The 15779-nt window shown below is 54.9% G+C and overlaps 1 protein-coding gene across 1 annotated transcript in view; it reads left to right on the top strand.

Annotated features, from left to right (window-relative positions):
• Smyd2 (SET and MYND domain containing 2) overlaps nt 1–12630 on the top strand; it is a 42034-nt gene extending 29404 nt beyond the window's left edge. The window contains exons 7-13 of the mRNA XM_005375447.2: nt 3837–3904; nt 6427–6529; nt 8012–8122; nt 8462–8582; nt 9109–9283; nt 10990–11098; nt 12221–12630. Coding sequence (XP_005375504.2) covers nt 3837–3904; nt 6427–6529; nt 8012–8122; nt 8462–8582; nt 9109–9283; nt 10990–11098; nt 12221–12301 — 768 coding nt within the window. The 3' untranslated portion in view covers nt 12302–12630. The remainder of the gene's footprint in view (nt 1–3836; nt 3905–6426; nt 6530–8011; nt 8123–8461; nt 8583–9108; nt 9284–10989; nt 11099–12220) is intronic.
• Nucleotides 12631–15779: the final 3149 nt, after the last annotated feature.

Here is a 15779-nt window from a genome sequence, read left to right as displayed (position 1 = left end):
GATAGAGTGAACACTCAGAGGTGCTTGGAGAGAAGAGCAACTCGGAAGTGATGAGCAGACTGGACCGCGGGCCGTCGGGAGGCTGAGGCTGGGGCGCTGAGTAGGGCCTTGTGCCCCGCTAGCTGGGCTTGGGTTTCTCTCCAGGCGTTTTCTGCTCCTTGCTGGTGAATGTGACTTTCCCCGAAAGTGAGCACCATAGTCCGGTCCCTGGGCGTCAGTAGCGGCCTGCCCTGCTGGAACTGTCTGTGTCAGACGCACTAAACAGCCTTGCACGTTTCGGGCAAGGACAGAATATGCAGCACTTACATATCCTCTGAGCCACTGATTCCGTTTCCAGGAACGGGTCCTCAGGAAAGACTCAGAGATCAGGGATGGAGATTCATATGCTTGTTTATTTTAGGGTTCTTTTAAAAGAGAAGAGAAGGAAGCAGGGAGGAGGCAAGCGGGGAGAAACAACATATTGTAAAGGGCCAGCGCTGGGCGTTTAAGTAAGTTATAGCAGAGCCGTGTGACGGAAGGTTCCGTGGCCTTCACTTTGGGAGGCTGCCTGCGGAGGCTGGGACAGGATGAGCAGGTGTAAAACCAGGACGAAGACTGTGCACACCACGGAAACATCTGCCCTGAAAGGCGGCGTGAGCCTTCACGGTTGGCTTCTTCTAAACTGTGGAACACGCTGCTTTCACTGTGTGACTTTTTTTTTTTTTTTTTTTTTTTTGACTTTCTACCAGGAACAATGTATAAGTTTTTAAAAATACCAGAAGAAACAGGTAGAAAAGCACATTTTAAGAATTACACACACAGAGAAAAAGTGTACACACATAGTCCTAGAGGACCCCCGGTGACAGCTGAGTGAGTCCTGTCATAGTGTTCGTGCTCGTGTGGACGCACTTGAACGGTGTGAGTGCTGTAGTCGGGAAGCTGCTCTTCCTTACAGAAGGGCAATGGGCCCAAGGCAGAGGTCACAAAAAACCTTTCTGGTTTTCATGTTGTCCTGGATTTATAAATTTGGGCAACGCAACAAAGCTAAAGAATTAATTCTTTTAATTTTTTTTTTTTGAGAAACTGAGTCCATGATTTATTTTTTCTAGTTGAGACATGACCAGTGAAATTTTTTTTCTTCTTTTCTCTCCTCTTCTCTTCCTCCTCCACTTCCTCTTCTTCTTCTGCCTCATCCCTGCTTCCTTTCCCCTCTTTTTCTTCTTTGCTGGGGACTGAACTCAGGGCCCTGTGCATGCTAGACAGTCACTCTACCATTGAACTACATTCTCAGCCCTTTTTGTGTTTTTTTGAGACAAGGTTTTGCTGAGTTCCTCAGCCTGGTGTGGAACTTGTGATCCTCCTGCCTCAGCCTCAAAAGTGGCTGGGATTACAGGTGTGCAGCATCACACAGGGCAAGAGTACCATTTCTTCAAGTATGAAAAGTGATACCTTCCCTCTCCATGGTAAGAGACACTGACAGGACTTTTCCACGGCAATGTGGTGAGGGGGAACTGTTTTCACAACAACATTCAAGACACAGATCACACAAGTGCGAGTGTATTTGTGGTGAAAGCGAGTCAGGCTTTGAAGTTTGGACTCACTTGGAAAATCTGGCTCATTTTTGTGCCTAAGAGAAAAATACTCAAGCTATAGACAGTCCATTCCCTTATAGACTTGAGACTTATCACATCACAGAGAACATTCCAAGATTGTGTACGGACACCCACTCACCCACACATCACATTTTAAAGTAAATTTGAAAAGGGGATTCAGTATTCCAAGCAGAGGAAGAGTGGGCTCCGTCCACTGTTGCCCTGGGCTGGCCTCTCAGCCCGAGACCTTCCTGCCTTCCTGGTCCACAGAGGCCATGGCCACGAGCAGTAGCTGGCAGCCAAAGGTCACTGTGCTCCAGCCACAGTGCTGAGGTGTGTTCTGATTACCAAGTTCGAGCGTGGTGGGGGAGTTATTTTTGCCGTGCAGCCTCCATCTAGTCTAAATGCTGCTTATGAGAAGAGCTTCCACAAAGCTCTCACGCCTGATTTGTCTTGAAAGAAAAAAAAATAACTGTGGCCCACGCATCTTCCTTAATGTGCAGGTTTGCTTTTCTTCTCCAGGGAGAGCTCAGAAGGGAGGGCAAGCAGGCCGGAAGGGAACAGTGCTTACAGCAGCCTTTGCTTGTGAGGGAGGCCGTGGAGGGGCTGCAGGTTGGAGCAAGCTCAAGCCTGAAGCATTCCAGAATCAGGGTTGGGCCTGGGGGGCTCCCACAGAGAAGGGCGTCTCAGAGGCCAAGAGCAAGAATCCGGCACCCAAGGCAGTCTGTCTGTCCTAGTTCCTTTTGGTAATTCACTCATTCATTCATTCATTCATTCATTCATTCTCCAAACACTTGGGGGAGCCAGAGACTGCTAAGGCATGTTGGTGTCAAGTGTGAGAGTGTGTATGGGTCATTTGGTACCTGGCCACTAAGGTGAGGACACACAAGTCATACCATCATCAGTTTCGTTGAATGAATGAAAATCCGAATTTACTCCCACCTAATGTTGGCTGGTGGCCATTGGTTAATGTCCCAGTGACAGAAATGGTCAGGGTACTTGGAGTTGGCACAAAAATTAGTTTGCTAAGTCTTCTTAGAAATACCCAGCCCTTGGGGATTTCAAAGGCTGGGTATTGTTGTACTAGCCTCCCATTGTAAACAGTATGCATAAAATCTTCTGTAGCTCCTAGTTTAGTGGATCCCAAGGTTCTGCAGCCCTTGCCAAAGTCCTTTATGTAAAATTGCCCCATTAACATTTAGTAGACACAACTGCTTTTTAGAAGAAACAAGGCTCTGTGTGAAGAAGCCAGGGTTTGCTGTCAGAAGGCCCATGGGGATTCTGACTCCTGTTCAGCAGTCACTGTTTTCACATGTCCTTGTGCAGGCCACTTAATCCCCTTGGCCTCATTTTTCCCAGCTGTAGGATGGGCAGTTACAGTAAAGCTGGGGGCCATTGTGCATTGATGAGCTTGTTAGTGGCAACATCAGGCCAAGGCCTGGCTCCCGGTAAGTGCTGATCAGATGCTTGTTTCCCAAGGCCCATCGGATGCCAGGTGTGGTATCTCAGGTGTGAGAGGGAGCAGGGACCTCAGCTGTGTGCTGTTACCTGCAGTGTCTCCCGGGAGATGTCCCTCGCTGGGCGCAGTGGCCTGTGAAAGAAAGCATTAGAATGTGGAACCTGGCAAGGATCCTCCTCGTATTCAGCCCACTCCCTCCAGCTCCCACCCCCAGAAGGTGACCGTCGCCCTGGCGTTTCCTAATGCAGCATTTCTTCCAAAGGACGAGAGAGTGGCTGAAGCACGAAAGACCCCAGCTCCTCAGCTCGGGCCCTTGGTCCCTCGGCCCCTCAAGAGAGGGACAGCAATTAGATGAGATAAATGAGGGCTTTCTGAGTTGCCGACCTCACCTCTGAGACGAGCGTGGGATTCAGCAGCTGCTTTGTCAAGGGCACATGACCCGGCGATGGGCTCCTGTCACACAGGGAGCTGCGGTGTGATGGGGGTTAGACCCCAGGTACCCGACCCGTGGCCTGCTGGGCCCCGCTCAGATGTGCACCCCCCAGTCCTCAGAGCCTCGGGGGACCTGCGAGTCCTCAGGTCTGTGTGCGGGGGCTGCACAAGGAGGGGCTTCAGCCTTCGGCTGGGCTGATGAGGAAATTTTGTTTGAACAAAGGACATTGAGGCCAAAAGAAAAGGTTTTGAAGCCACCAAACTGGGGCATCTTCCTAGGTAACTTGTCAAAGGTCACAATTAAAGAAATGATCTCTCCCCAGAGGGGCGCTGAAGCCTTTCTCTCTCTCTCTCCCTCTCTCCGATCCCTGCAGGTTAACTGTAATGGCTTCACCATTGAAGATGAAGAACTTTCCCATTTGGGATCAGCGATATTTCCTGAGTAGGTTGAGTTTGACTTCGTTTCTTTTCCTTTGTACTTATTTAACACTAATTTGATTTTTTTTTTTTTTTGGATTTTTATATAACCCACCTAACGGCATGTGGCAGGCATGAAACTCCAAGTGAATTAAGACAGCTTTTTAATCTGCCACATTTCAAAATATTTCCCCTACATTTAAGATCCAAAGGTAGTAGTTAAGAGAAGAGTTGCTTGTTAAGTCCTGCTAGGCGGAGAGCTGTTATTAAAGAATATTTTATAGCATGCGCAGAAGGAGCAGCCCGTGCCCTGCTGTGGAATTTGCTTTCTGCATGTGTGTAGTTCTGGAAATCTTAGGGTTGCTTATGCCAACGGAGCATTAATCACTAACCAAGAAAGCCATAGCCTTTGTAGAGAATACGTCAGTTTGTCTTTTTTTTTTTTTTTAAATATCAATATAAAAACAGCACAGTTTCCTGGGAGACTATGCTAAAGCAGCGAGGTAGGGAGACATTTGAAAGACCCGTCCTATTTTTCTCTCTACTTTAGGAACATTCAGAAAATGTGCAAAAAGCTACCAAAATACAGTTGCGGAATGGAGGGTTTTTGTGCGCTTCACAGAGCGTTTGTGGAGTGAGGGGATTATTTTTAAGAGAACAAGACTGCTGGGTGAGACACAGAACTGAACAGCGTTTACAGTTTTTTCACTACATAAAGGTTATTTGCACTGGACCAGAGAGACGCCTGCAAGTTAAGGTGCAGCGCTGAGACTGGGTTTTGTTCTACCAGCTCTGACGTTAGTGGCTCCCCAGCCCTGGTCTCCAGAGGGATGGGTGTTTCCAGAATGGTGTATTTCCCGGACTCCCGTGTCCCCAGCCTTGGTTAATGCACAGGAAGGGGACGCCCGTGCTTCAAGGCTGCTGGGGTTCTGTGGAGGCCAGCGCAGGAGACCTCTAACATGTGTGTGTGTGTGTGTGTGTGTGTGTGTGTGTGTGTGTGTACTGCCAGGCTGTGTGCATTCTGCAGGTCAGAAGGAGGAAAATCTGCCCCATTCCATGGGTCGGAAGCAGCCTCATGGGCTTTCCAGAAGCAGAGGGCAAGTTTGTTCTCATTAATGCCCCTGAGGCCAGACTGGTGCCAGCACTGAGTCTGCATATGAGGCTGTGTCCCCGAAAAGCATGCTGGGAGAGTTCCCTCAGACTGCAGCTCTCGGCAGAGGGCAGAGAAGAGAAGGTGCATGGTCCCTGCAGCGAAGGCCGTGTAGACAACTCGGGTGTGAAGTGCACTTCAAGGCGTCTCTGCTCTCAGCACCTATAGAAAGTGTGGGAGTAGTGGAGTTTGTAGCCACCATTGCTGGGGGACCCCACCACCCCATGGGTGAGAGCTGGCTTAGGTGCCTGTGCCTGGCTGCAGCCTGAGCCTTTCCCTCCCATTTTAGCCGGGAGTCTATCAGGACGAAGAATTAGTGCCCCTCTGCCAGACTTGGAGCAATCTGCCTCTCCTTACGACAGGCCCTTCCAGTCCGTTAGTCAGAGTCCCTGGTTCTGATCTCCTGTCTGCGGCATGTGGGAGCGTCCTCCCCGCAGACCGCACCCCCACCTGGGGATGGCTGCCAGGTTGTCGGGGCCCCTCCAGCACGGTGAGGCGTCCTCCCCGTTATCGCAGCCCCTTTTCTTTTGCGTATTCTTGGGGTGAGCCGGAGAGGGGTTCAGTCCCCAAAGGGCCACGAGGTGGCGCTGGCCCTCAGAGCAGGGACAGGCGGGTGTGCGTGCCCTCAGGAGCCCGAGCCCCAGTTTCCAGGCATTTTTAATTGGGGGAAAAATCCCCTTGGGCTGAAATCATATTGGCATTGTGATTTCAAAGGCCGCATTCTCAGAGATCAAGCACGTTCTCCCTGTAGTTTAGAAATTTCTGTTCTCAGAACTTTGACCTTTATATAATCAGAAACCTCAAAGCCCCTCACAGGCGAATCTCTGTCTCCTTGCTGTCCCCGAAAAGCAGACAGTGAGCAGCAGGAGCAGAAATGTCCCAATTTTCCAGATGAGGAAATTGAGGTGCAGAGAGACTCAAATGGGCTTCTCGGGGCCCTGGGGGATCACAGGCCCTCGCACACTTAGCAGCTGGCGTTTCTCCACATCTGAGGAAGGCACCCAAGAAATGATCCACTTAGACAAAAGCGGCCCACAGAGGACGACCATTTGTCCTCACGGTTGTGCAGAGGAGTCAGAGGTGCAGGTACTGGGAGGAATAGCTCTAGCATCTCTTGTTTGTATTGATGTCTTTTGTTCTCTGCTTCGATATCACTGCTTTGAATTGTGGATTTCGCTTTTTAACACAGTTAAAGTTTAAGGTGTTAGACATTATTACAAATGCATAACAGAACCAGTGCAGAATAGTCAGAGCTGGTGAGATATATAGATACATAGATATTTTTTGGTTGGTTTCCAAAGATTCAGTTCGTCTAATTCAGTCAACAGGGAGCTAAACGGTCACCTGCGGTCTGTGCGTGCCCTGGAGGGAACTGGGTTTTCTCCTCTGTCCCACAGCGTGGCACTGATGAATCATAGCTGTTGCCCCAATGTCATTGTGACCTACAAGGGGACGCTGGCGGAAGTGCGGGCGGTACAGGAGATCCACCCCGGGGAAGAGGTGAGTGAGGACCCGCCTGGGCTGTGGCAGCCTCAGTGGGCAGCACCTATGCGAGCGTGTCCCGAGCTCAGCTGTAGCTGTACCAGGCCTTGCAGGGCTCAGAGATCAGATGAGCGACCCGGGCTCAGCGGCCCACGCTGGGGCTTCTGCCGGCTCCTCCTTGGGTCAAGAAGCTGCAGGAAGGTGTAGATTTGAGTTTCTCTCGCAGCAGAGATTTCAAGAGAAAGGAGGCTGGCTGCCTGAAGACCAGACGGACACAGCCATTCCCCCGAGAGCCTGTGTCCCGTTGTCAGTCTCTGGACCCCCAACCCAAACCTCCAAAGCAGTGCTGCCGAATCAGGCCGCCCCCACTAGCTGCAGGTCCACTCCGGGCGTCACAGGCGCATTTCACGTCCTTTTCAGAGGTCACCTCAGCGCCATTTGTGCGCCGTGAGAGGGCAAGTAGAGGCAGTGTACGGGCAGGGGGCACCCCACTCTCTCCCTCACCGAGGGCTGCAGTGCCTCCGGGTGCCACTCTCTCTCCTTCCTTTATCTGCTGTGACCTCGTGATCGAACCTTTAAGTGATTTCTCTGGAAGGTGTTAACTGGTCCCCGGTCAACTGTGACCTAAAGTCTGATGTTCAGGTCGACCTTTCCACGCCTGCTAGGGCCACCGTGAGGAGGGTGTCCCTGGGGCAGGCTGTCTTCGTCTCCCAGGGCCTTATGGGCTTCCCACTGTCACCAGATGCTCTTTGTTGGAACAGATAGTCGCAGTCAGCTGGAATAAAATCATCCGCCCCCGCTCCTGGGGGTGGCAAGAGAGGCCAGCCTCCCTGGTGTCTTAGGCTCCTTTGAGCCACGTGGGGGACGCTGGACTGGCCTTTGTCGCCATCTTGTGGACGCTTGTGTTCATTGCACTGCGTCCCTCAGTCACTTGGAGGAAGTCCTGTGACACCGGAAGCTGGCTGCTCAGCCTTGGTCAGTGCTCTGGGCGCGGCTTGCCCTCTGCCCTTGGGGTCCAGGAGAGCATGGCAGTGCCCGAGGTCCTGGCATGCGGGTGGCCGTGTAAAGTCCGCCAGTTTGAGCAGACGTGTGCGTGAGTGCAGCGAACACTGACCGCCACCCTTCTCCATGGGCTCAGAAGAGCAGGGGCAGGAGAATGGATGGCCCCCCAAGATGACGCTGTCCCCCTCCCTGGGCCTCAGAGGCCGGTGTCGTCTGTGTCCAGTGGAACCTTTGCCGAGAGGAGGAGAAATCCAGCCGCTCTCTGCAGAGGAAGGAGCCAGGGACCTCACTGCCCACCCCGCGGGTTAGGGACCCGAGCCTGCATCCCCCACCCCCACAGGGCCGCTGGCTGTCAGAGCGGGCGTGCGTGTCCCCCTGCCGCGGCCTCCTGCGCTGTGCTCTGCCCTGCGGGGCCACCCCAGGTGTTTGCAGAGCCGCCAGGGTGGCCAGGGTCGGTTTCCCTGTAGTGGACCAAGGCGTCACCTTTTCGGGCTTCAGGTGTTCACCAGCTACATCGACCTCCTCTACCCGACGGAAGACAGGAACGACCGGCTGAGAGATTCCTACTTCTTCACCTGCGAGTGCCGGGAGTGCACCACCAGGGACAAGGTGAGCCCTGCGACGGCCGCGGCCTGCCCGCTCCGATCGCCCGCCAGGTCCCTGGCCTTCCGGCCCGCGGTCGGACACCCGCAGCACCCAGCCTTCCCCAGCAGCTGTGGGCTTCCCCTGGCATCACCCCGGCAGGCCCACCCGTTACCCTGACTCGGCTTGCGACGCACGCTGCAAAGTCAGTGCTGCTGTGTCTGGAAGGCCGTGGAGCGTCCGACTGCCTTAGGTCCCTTGCCTGATTCCTTGCGCTCTCCTCCGCCTCGGCCTTTGCCCGGAAGATGCTCTGTCCGCAGCGTTGCTGGGGCAGCTGACGCTTTGCATTGTGGGCATTTCCCTCAGGATAAGGCCAAGGTGGAAATCCGCAAGCTCAGCGACCCTCCGCAGGCCGAAGCCATCCGGGACATGGTCCGGTACGCTCGCAACGTCATCGAGGAGTTCCGGAGAGCCAAGCACTACAAGTATATCCTCACCTCGCCGCCGCGGGGCGCGGACGCCCGTGGGTCGGCCTCGATGTGGAAGGAAGCTGTGCGGGGCCCGCTCTGGTGGCCGCCTAGGGTCTGCTCTCTGCTCTCCGTATCTCAGGGGTCTGATGAGGCTGACAAGGTCCAGGGAGCCCTCTGTTCTTGCGTCTGGTCCTGTTCTCGTGTGTGCTCAGCGGTTCATCCCCCAGTGCTAGCGAAAAAGAGAAAAGAAAAAGGTCCCAGCGGAGGTGGTGAAGGTCTGGTTAGGGGGAAGGGTTGGACTTACCTGGAAGTCTGAGGACTTGGGGTCCTCAGCAGTGCTGTTCCGTCCAAACCGCGGGGCTGGGTCTTTGGTCTTGTGTGACAGGGGAGATCTTTTGCCCTGGTTTCTTCTAGGAAGTTACCACCTTTCACCTTCGCTTTGCCACCTGTGCCGGGCTTCTTTGAGGGGCATCAGGAATGGGTGGGGGACAGTCCAGCTCCCCCAGGGTGGCCCCGCCGGTGGTTTCCTTGACTCCGCAGCACCCCCTAGCGAGCTGCTGGAGATCTGCGAGCTGAGCCAGGAGAAGATGAGCTCGGTGTTCGAGGACAGCAACGTGTACATGCTGCACATGATGTATCAGGCCATGGGCGTCTGCCTGTACCTGCAGGACTGGGAGGGCGCCCTGAGGTACGGGCAGAAGATCATCAAGCCCTACAGGTGACTGCCACGCGCTGGCCCTGCGGCAGCGGGAGGTGGCAGCTCCCGGCCGTGTCGCAGCTCGCTGGGACAGTGGCTGCCTCTCCAGTCTGCATGCGAGGGGCGGGTGTGAGGCACTGCTCCCCCGAGCCGGGTCTGCTTCCTCCACCCGCGGGGGAGCCCTCTAGGGAGTCAGAGTGAGGGTGTGCAGGGCGGCTGCGGGCCGTGCTGAATTGGGGCCGCTGCTAAGAAGCCACCCGCCCACCGCCCCTTCTAAGTCGATCTCACTTAGGAGTCGGTAAGTGGCAGACGCAAAAACAGGTTTTCCAGCGCCATTCCCACCACCCCGTGCTTTTGCTTTTCTCAGACTGCAGTCCTGGCTTTCAGTATATGTGGTGACACCCAAGGGGTCCAAAAAGGCCTCACTGAGTCGCTAAGTTGCCCGTGCTGGGCTCTAACTTGTGATCCTCCTGCCTGAGCCTCCCAGCTAGGTGGAGGGTATTTGAAGGAGCTGTGACCACCATAACAAAGCTCCTGCTTTTGGTGCGGGGCCGGGGGGGGGGCGGGGTGCAGGGCCACACGCATGCAAAGCACAGGGGTTGGCTGTGGTTATTTGATGCCCTCCCCACCCTTTGAATGGAACTATTTGAGTTGTAAATTGTGACAGTAATCACTTAGCCCAGGGACCAGTCCTGTCCCCGGTTATTAAACAGGAAGTGGACGGCAGAGGAAGTCGTGGCTTGGACATCTGGGTCTGGTAGGACGCTTCAACGCGGGGACCGAGGGAGCCCAGACCCCTGGACACCGCGCATTTACAGGGTCTGCCCAAGACCGGGTGGGTTGCAATACCCGGGCCCGAGAGCCGGAAGCCCTTGTGTTTTAGAAGCACAGAGTGTTCCTCATGAGCAGGGGAGGCCCTCAGCACCCCTCAAGTGTCCGGTCTGAATTTCCGCGACCAATTCAGCCCTACCTACCTGCTGTGCCTCAGGCAGCCAGCAGGGGGAGCCCGAGGGAGGCCGGCTCTCCACCTCCGCTCCGGAAAACTTGGTTTGGAGCCCACCGCAGCTGCCCTCCCTCGCTCCTGCCTTCGGCTCCGGGTCCCCGGCTTCCTGCAGGAGCTCGGCGTGCACATGGCTAGGGCCCGCCTGGGCATAAACAGCTTTACCACCAGCGCTGCCATCGGGCCACACCCGACAGCGCCTGCCTCGGCCAGCCCTTGCTGGACAGCCGGGGAAGAGCCCGGAAGAGCCGAGCGGCCCCGGACCAGCGATGCTCCTTGGCTAGGCGGTTTATATCACCCTTCTCATTGACGGCTCGCTTACTTTTAAAGATGCTTTCCCAAGCAGTACCGTCTGGGAGGCTGAGGCAGAAGGACTGCAAGTTTGATCCCACTCGGGGGGCCTTCGTGCGAACCTACCTCCAAAAAAAAATTTAAAGGGAAGGGGGTGCTGGAGATGTAGCTCAGGTGAGGACCCCGGTCTCGGTCCTCAGGAGACGAAAGACCGTTTCTCCTGGCTTTGCCATGCGCACACCTAAGATAGACAGGTCTGGCTTAGGATCCGGTGTTCACAGACATTCCTGTGCAGGATTCCTCCAGCCGTTTTGATGTGGCTTTTCCAAAACGCAGAAGCTGCCCGGGTGGCATCCCTGAGGAGCCCTCCAGGCTCGGCCCCAGCCTGGCGGGTGGGTCCCCGCCGCCCTGACGGGCGCCTGCCGTCTCTCTGCAGCCGGCACTACCCTCTGTACTCGCTCAACGTGGCCTCCGTGTGGCTGAAGCTTGGCCGCCTGCATCTGGGCCTGGAGAACAGAGCTGCCGGCGAGAAAGCCCTGAAGAAGGTGCGTGTCGGGCGTGGGGTGCATGGAGCTGGGCCTGCGTCCGGTCTGCCTCGGGAACGGAAAGGGTGCCTGCAGCAGAAGGGCAGCTGTGATCGCAGGCCCTGCCATGGCCAGCACCACCACACAGGGAAGTTGGGCAGGCTGTTGGCTGGGCTGGGAGGCTGGGGCAGGAGGATCTCTGTGAGTTGGAGGCCAGCCTGAGCTACATAGCAAGACCCTGTCTCAAAAAAAGGGATCCTGGGGTATGTGGCTGAGCTTTCCTTCAAATTCATTCAGCTAGGGGTCCTGCCAGGCAACACGCTTAGCTCCTGTAATCCTGCCTACTCAGGAGGCCGAAGCAGGAGGGTCACAAGCTTCATGCCATCCTAGGTGACTCAGTGACACCATGTCTCAAAATAGAAAAATAAAAGGGGCTGGAGGGGTAGCTCACTCGTATAGCACTTGCCTGGCATGAGGGAGCCCCCATATTGCAATAAAGGGGGCTCTTTCTGAGCTGCAGGTTTGGTGGCCGCTGGTAGGCCCAGTCTGACCCTCGCACCTAGCAGGAACTTGCAGCGGCAGCCGGGCGTTGTTCCCGCAGCTCGGTGGGTGGACGTCCATACAGCGAAGATCAGGGACAGGTTCTCTCTCCTATACATATTCCAATCCCCAGTGAGGCTCAGAGGCCGGGCGCTCTTTGCTCCCCAACCCTGCAGGGGACCCCGCGGGGCAATGGGGCACCCCACATTTCAGACTGGAGGGCCAGGCCCAGGGAGGATGGCAGTGTGGGTTTCGTGTAACATTTCTGTCCGGGCTGTGGACTTTATCATCTAAGGCAGCGCCTGTCTGGCCTCGGTGAGACGGCGGGAGATAAGCCCGCTGGGTCCCAATTGGAAAGTGCGTTGGTGTAGAAACATGGAGAACACTGGGGCAAGCAAGGCCGTTTCTCTGCGGCTTTCCTCGAGCTGGCAGTGCCCGGATACCTTTGCGGAATGTCTTGCTCAGCCATAGGTCTTGGATGCTCCGTTGGTTCCTTGCTTTTTGTGTCACAAGCCAGCCTGGGGACGAGGGTGAGGGCGCGGAGAGCTGCAGAGTCCAGACCCGGGCGGCGGGCGGCTGGCGCTCACCGTCTCTGTCTCCTAGGCCCTGGCCATCATGGAGGTCGCTCACGGCAAGGATCATCCCTACATCTCCGAGATCAAACGGGAGATCGAAAGCCGCTGACGTTGCGCGGCTCGCCGGTTTCCATCAGGAACTGTCGGGGATTCACGTGTTCAAATCTCGCGCCGCCCTCGGGCCGGCTGGGGCGGAGCCACGTTGGGGACCCCCGGCCCTGCGACCTGCCACCTGCCGCGTGCGCTTGCGGCTCAGCTGAGTGTCAGATGCATCTCGGACGCTTTCCTTCTCCCGCGACGTCACGGCATGGTTCACACCTCACCCTGGCGCGGCCCGACGGCGCTTCACAGCTGCAGTCACGTTTCCCTTCCTGCCTCCTGTAATGTGCCTGGCAAACTTGAATGACGGCAGAGAATAAAGGCGATGCGTTGCTTGCACCAAGTGGCTTCTTGGTGGTGGGGGATGACTGCCTGCTCTCGGGGAAGGAAGCGGAGGAGGGCGGCGGCTAGGGTGGGGACCTTCTTCCGGGCTGTGAGAGCAGACATTCCAGCTCTCGTCGCATGGTTCTGTGCAGCGCTCTGCTTTTTCAGAGACGGGAGAAACATTTTTTTCCCTTCCCAACCATGTGTTGTATCATTTTTTTTTTCCCCCCACTTTTTCCTTTTTTCCGGTACCGAGAATCGAACTCACGACCTTGCGCTTGCGGGGCAGGCGCTGTGCCGCTGCGCTAAATCCCCAGCCCCCCGTGTGTTATGAGCATAAGGGCGCTCACCCGCATGGCCCGCGGGAAGGCGGCTCCTGCAGCCCAGCCTCCGGGGCCAAGCTGGGACGGGCTGTGCGTTTGCAGCCGGAGGAGCCGGGCCTCCCGCGCCTGCCAGGCTCCTCCAGGGCCAATGCCCGGGATCTGGGGCTACCCCTCACCTCGCACAAGCCCCCACCAGCTGTGTGCAGGGGGGCTTAGTGCACCCTCGAGGCCTTTACCGAGCACCTACTGCATGCAGAGCCGTGCCTCCCGGTGCAGGGAGAACGGTGAGGCTGCGGGGTCACTGCGCTTCAAGGGTGCTCATTTACTGCAGGTGCTGTGGCTGCGTCTCAAAGACCCTTAGGTGACGTCTTGATAGGGTGTGGATGGCGGGCAAAAGTCAGACTTTCTCAATAAATTCAAAGAACGCAAACGTGAATGAGGAACGCGAGCTGCTCTTGCTTCCTCGCCAGCGCCCCTGGAGGTGAGGCCCCTCCGCAGTCTCCGTGGGCTCCGTTTCCTCCACAGCGGTTCATGTCCGCCCTGCCTTAACGAGGGGGACGTTCTCGCCGGGGAAGAATATCGCGGTGGGTGCAGAAATCGCGCTTTGCACGTTACATGTGGACACGGGGTTTCCCTCCCTGGAGCTCTTACAGGCCATGCCGCAGGGGAGACCAACCTGAAACCCAGAGCTCTGAAGTAGCGTCCGGGGGTAGATTCTTAGAAACGCACTTTCAGGATCAAACAAAACACCTTCTAAAACCTTGACTATATATGGCATTTCCTTTAAAAAAGAACCACCACCCAGTATCAGGTACCAACCGAATATAAGTCATTTTTCTCCCTCCTAATACTGTATCATCATTTTTTAAAATGGCTAATCTAACGTGAGGTATTCTATTTCGTGTGCTTTAGGCTGGGCACTTTGACACAGACTGATAATTCTTAAATATTTATTTGGAGAGCGAGAGGGTCTCACTGTGCAGTTCAGGCTGGCTTTGAACTCACTGTGTAGCCCCGGCTGGCCTTGAACTTGCAGTGGCCCTCCTGCCTCAGCCTCCCAAGTGCTGGGATTACAGCTGTGCATTGTTACACCTGGGTGAAGATTATGTCTGAGTTGACATCCACGGCTGAAGTGTTTTATTTGTACTTCTGACACCCAGTGTGGGGAGGTTTTTCATACACTAATCAGTTTCCAACCCCTTGGACCCCAGCCGTGTGGAACGGGGGCCCTGTCCATGTACGCACGACCCATCCACCAACTTCATAAGGCCCCAATAGTGAGGGCTGGGGTTTTCCTGCTGGCTCTGTTACCTGCGATTGATTCCATCCCCGGCTACTGGTGATTAACTCAGCTCCAGGCCGCTCCATCCTGGGGACGGAACCCAGGGCTTTCACACAGGGATCAGAAACAAACGTGAGCGTCTTTCTAGGGTACACGGTGGACATTTCCTGTTCCGCTTTGTTTGCATCCTCTGCCGTTTAGAAGCTCAGACTATCCCGGGGGCAGGTATGAGGTCTTTATCATGACTGAAAATACTTGTTGTCCTGATTGTCCATTATGTTTTAGGACAGCTGGGGTGCAAAAGCAGGTATTTTTTTGTGTTTAAATGAAGAAATAAAACTTCAAATCTTTGATCTGGACCTGTTCATGAAGGTGTCCAGCTCTAACGTTGATTTTCAAAACTGCTAGCCGCGTAACACTCCCGCCACGTGCAGAGCCTTCCACTCCCCTGCCGGCTCGGAAAGGTCCCTTGCTGTGGTTCTTTCTGCACTGGTCTATCCCACTGATCTGCCCATTCTGCTGCCAGCAGAAGTAAATGTTATGGCCCTGCAGAATTTCCAGAGTTAACCCTGCCCTGGGTTCCGAACACTTGCTGACAATTCTCCCACATTTCTCTCTCCAAAACAGCCTGAGACATTTTTGGACTTGTCCTGACCTCTGTCCCACCCACAGTGCTGTCGTGAGCTTTCTCTGTTTGGTTTTTTGGAGACAGGGCCTCGCTATGTAGTTCAGGCCGGCTTTGAACTGTGTAGTCCAGGTTGGCCTCCACCTCAGCAATCCTGCTGCCTCAGCTTCCTGAATGATGGGATTAGGGGTGTTGCCCACCACGCCCGGATTGTTGTCTTCGTGGATTTCCCTCAGACAACAAACCTCAAGTTTCAAGAGCTCCTAGAGGAGGCTGTGGTGAGTTTAACCACCTGTCCAAGTTGTACCAAGAACTTGGTCAGTGTTGTACAAGCTCCACACAGCCCTCTAGCTCCTGGAGGCTGAGTTTTCTGTAGCTGTAACAAACCAGTTTTCTTTCCCTGCTGTTTCTTAACTGTTAGGTCTGTTTTGTAATTAAAGTAAATAAAATTAAAATCACCCAAGATAGATGAGCTTGGGGCAGGGGGCATAGCTCTGCAGCACAGCACCTGCTTGGCAAGCACGAAGTTCTGAGTTCAATTCCCGCCCACTAAAAAAAAGAACCACACACGAAACAGATGAGCTCAGTCCTGCTTCTGTGTCCTTTTATCGTGTTTTAGTGTATGCGTGTTTCCAGTTTCTGTTTCATGTGTGTTTTCATGTGTGTATCTTTAGTTTTGGGGGTTCTTCTCCATGTTAACATTTGTTCTTCCCTAGCTCTGCTACTTGTCTGTCTGGAGACCAACAGGTCCCCTAGTGGTCACTGCTCCCCTCTAAATTACAGCTGTGAACTCTGCTCTGTTCAAGTGGGTCCAGCTCCTCGGTCCACAGAAGGTAAATGAAGCAGTGCTGTCTGTTCTCTTCCGTTCTGTTCCACCATTCTGCGTTCACTGGTGCGTTGTGTCTACAATCACCTTTAACGTGAAGTAGCTTTT

The sequence above is a fragment of the Chinchilla lanigera genome, unplaced genomic scaffold (assembly GCF_000276665.1).
Source record: "Chinchilla lanigera isolate Chin_1 unplaced genomic scaffold, ChiLan1.0 scaffold00005, whole genome shotgun sequence".
Taxonomy (NCBI): domain Eukaryota; kingdom Metazoa; phylum Chordata; class Mammalia; order Rodentia; family Chinchillidae; genus Chinchilla; species Chinchilla lanigera.
This window is presented reverse-complemented; position numbering and strand designations above follow the sequence as displayed.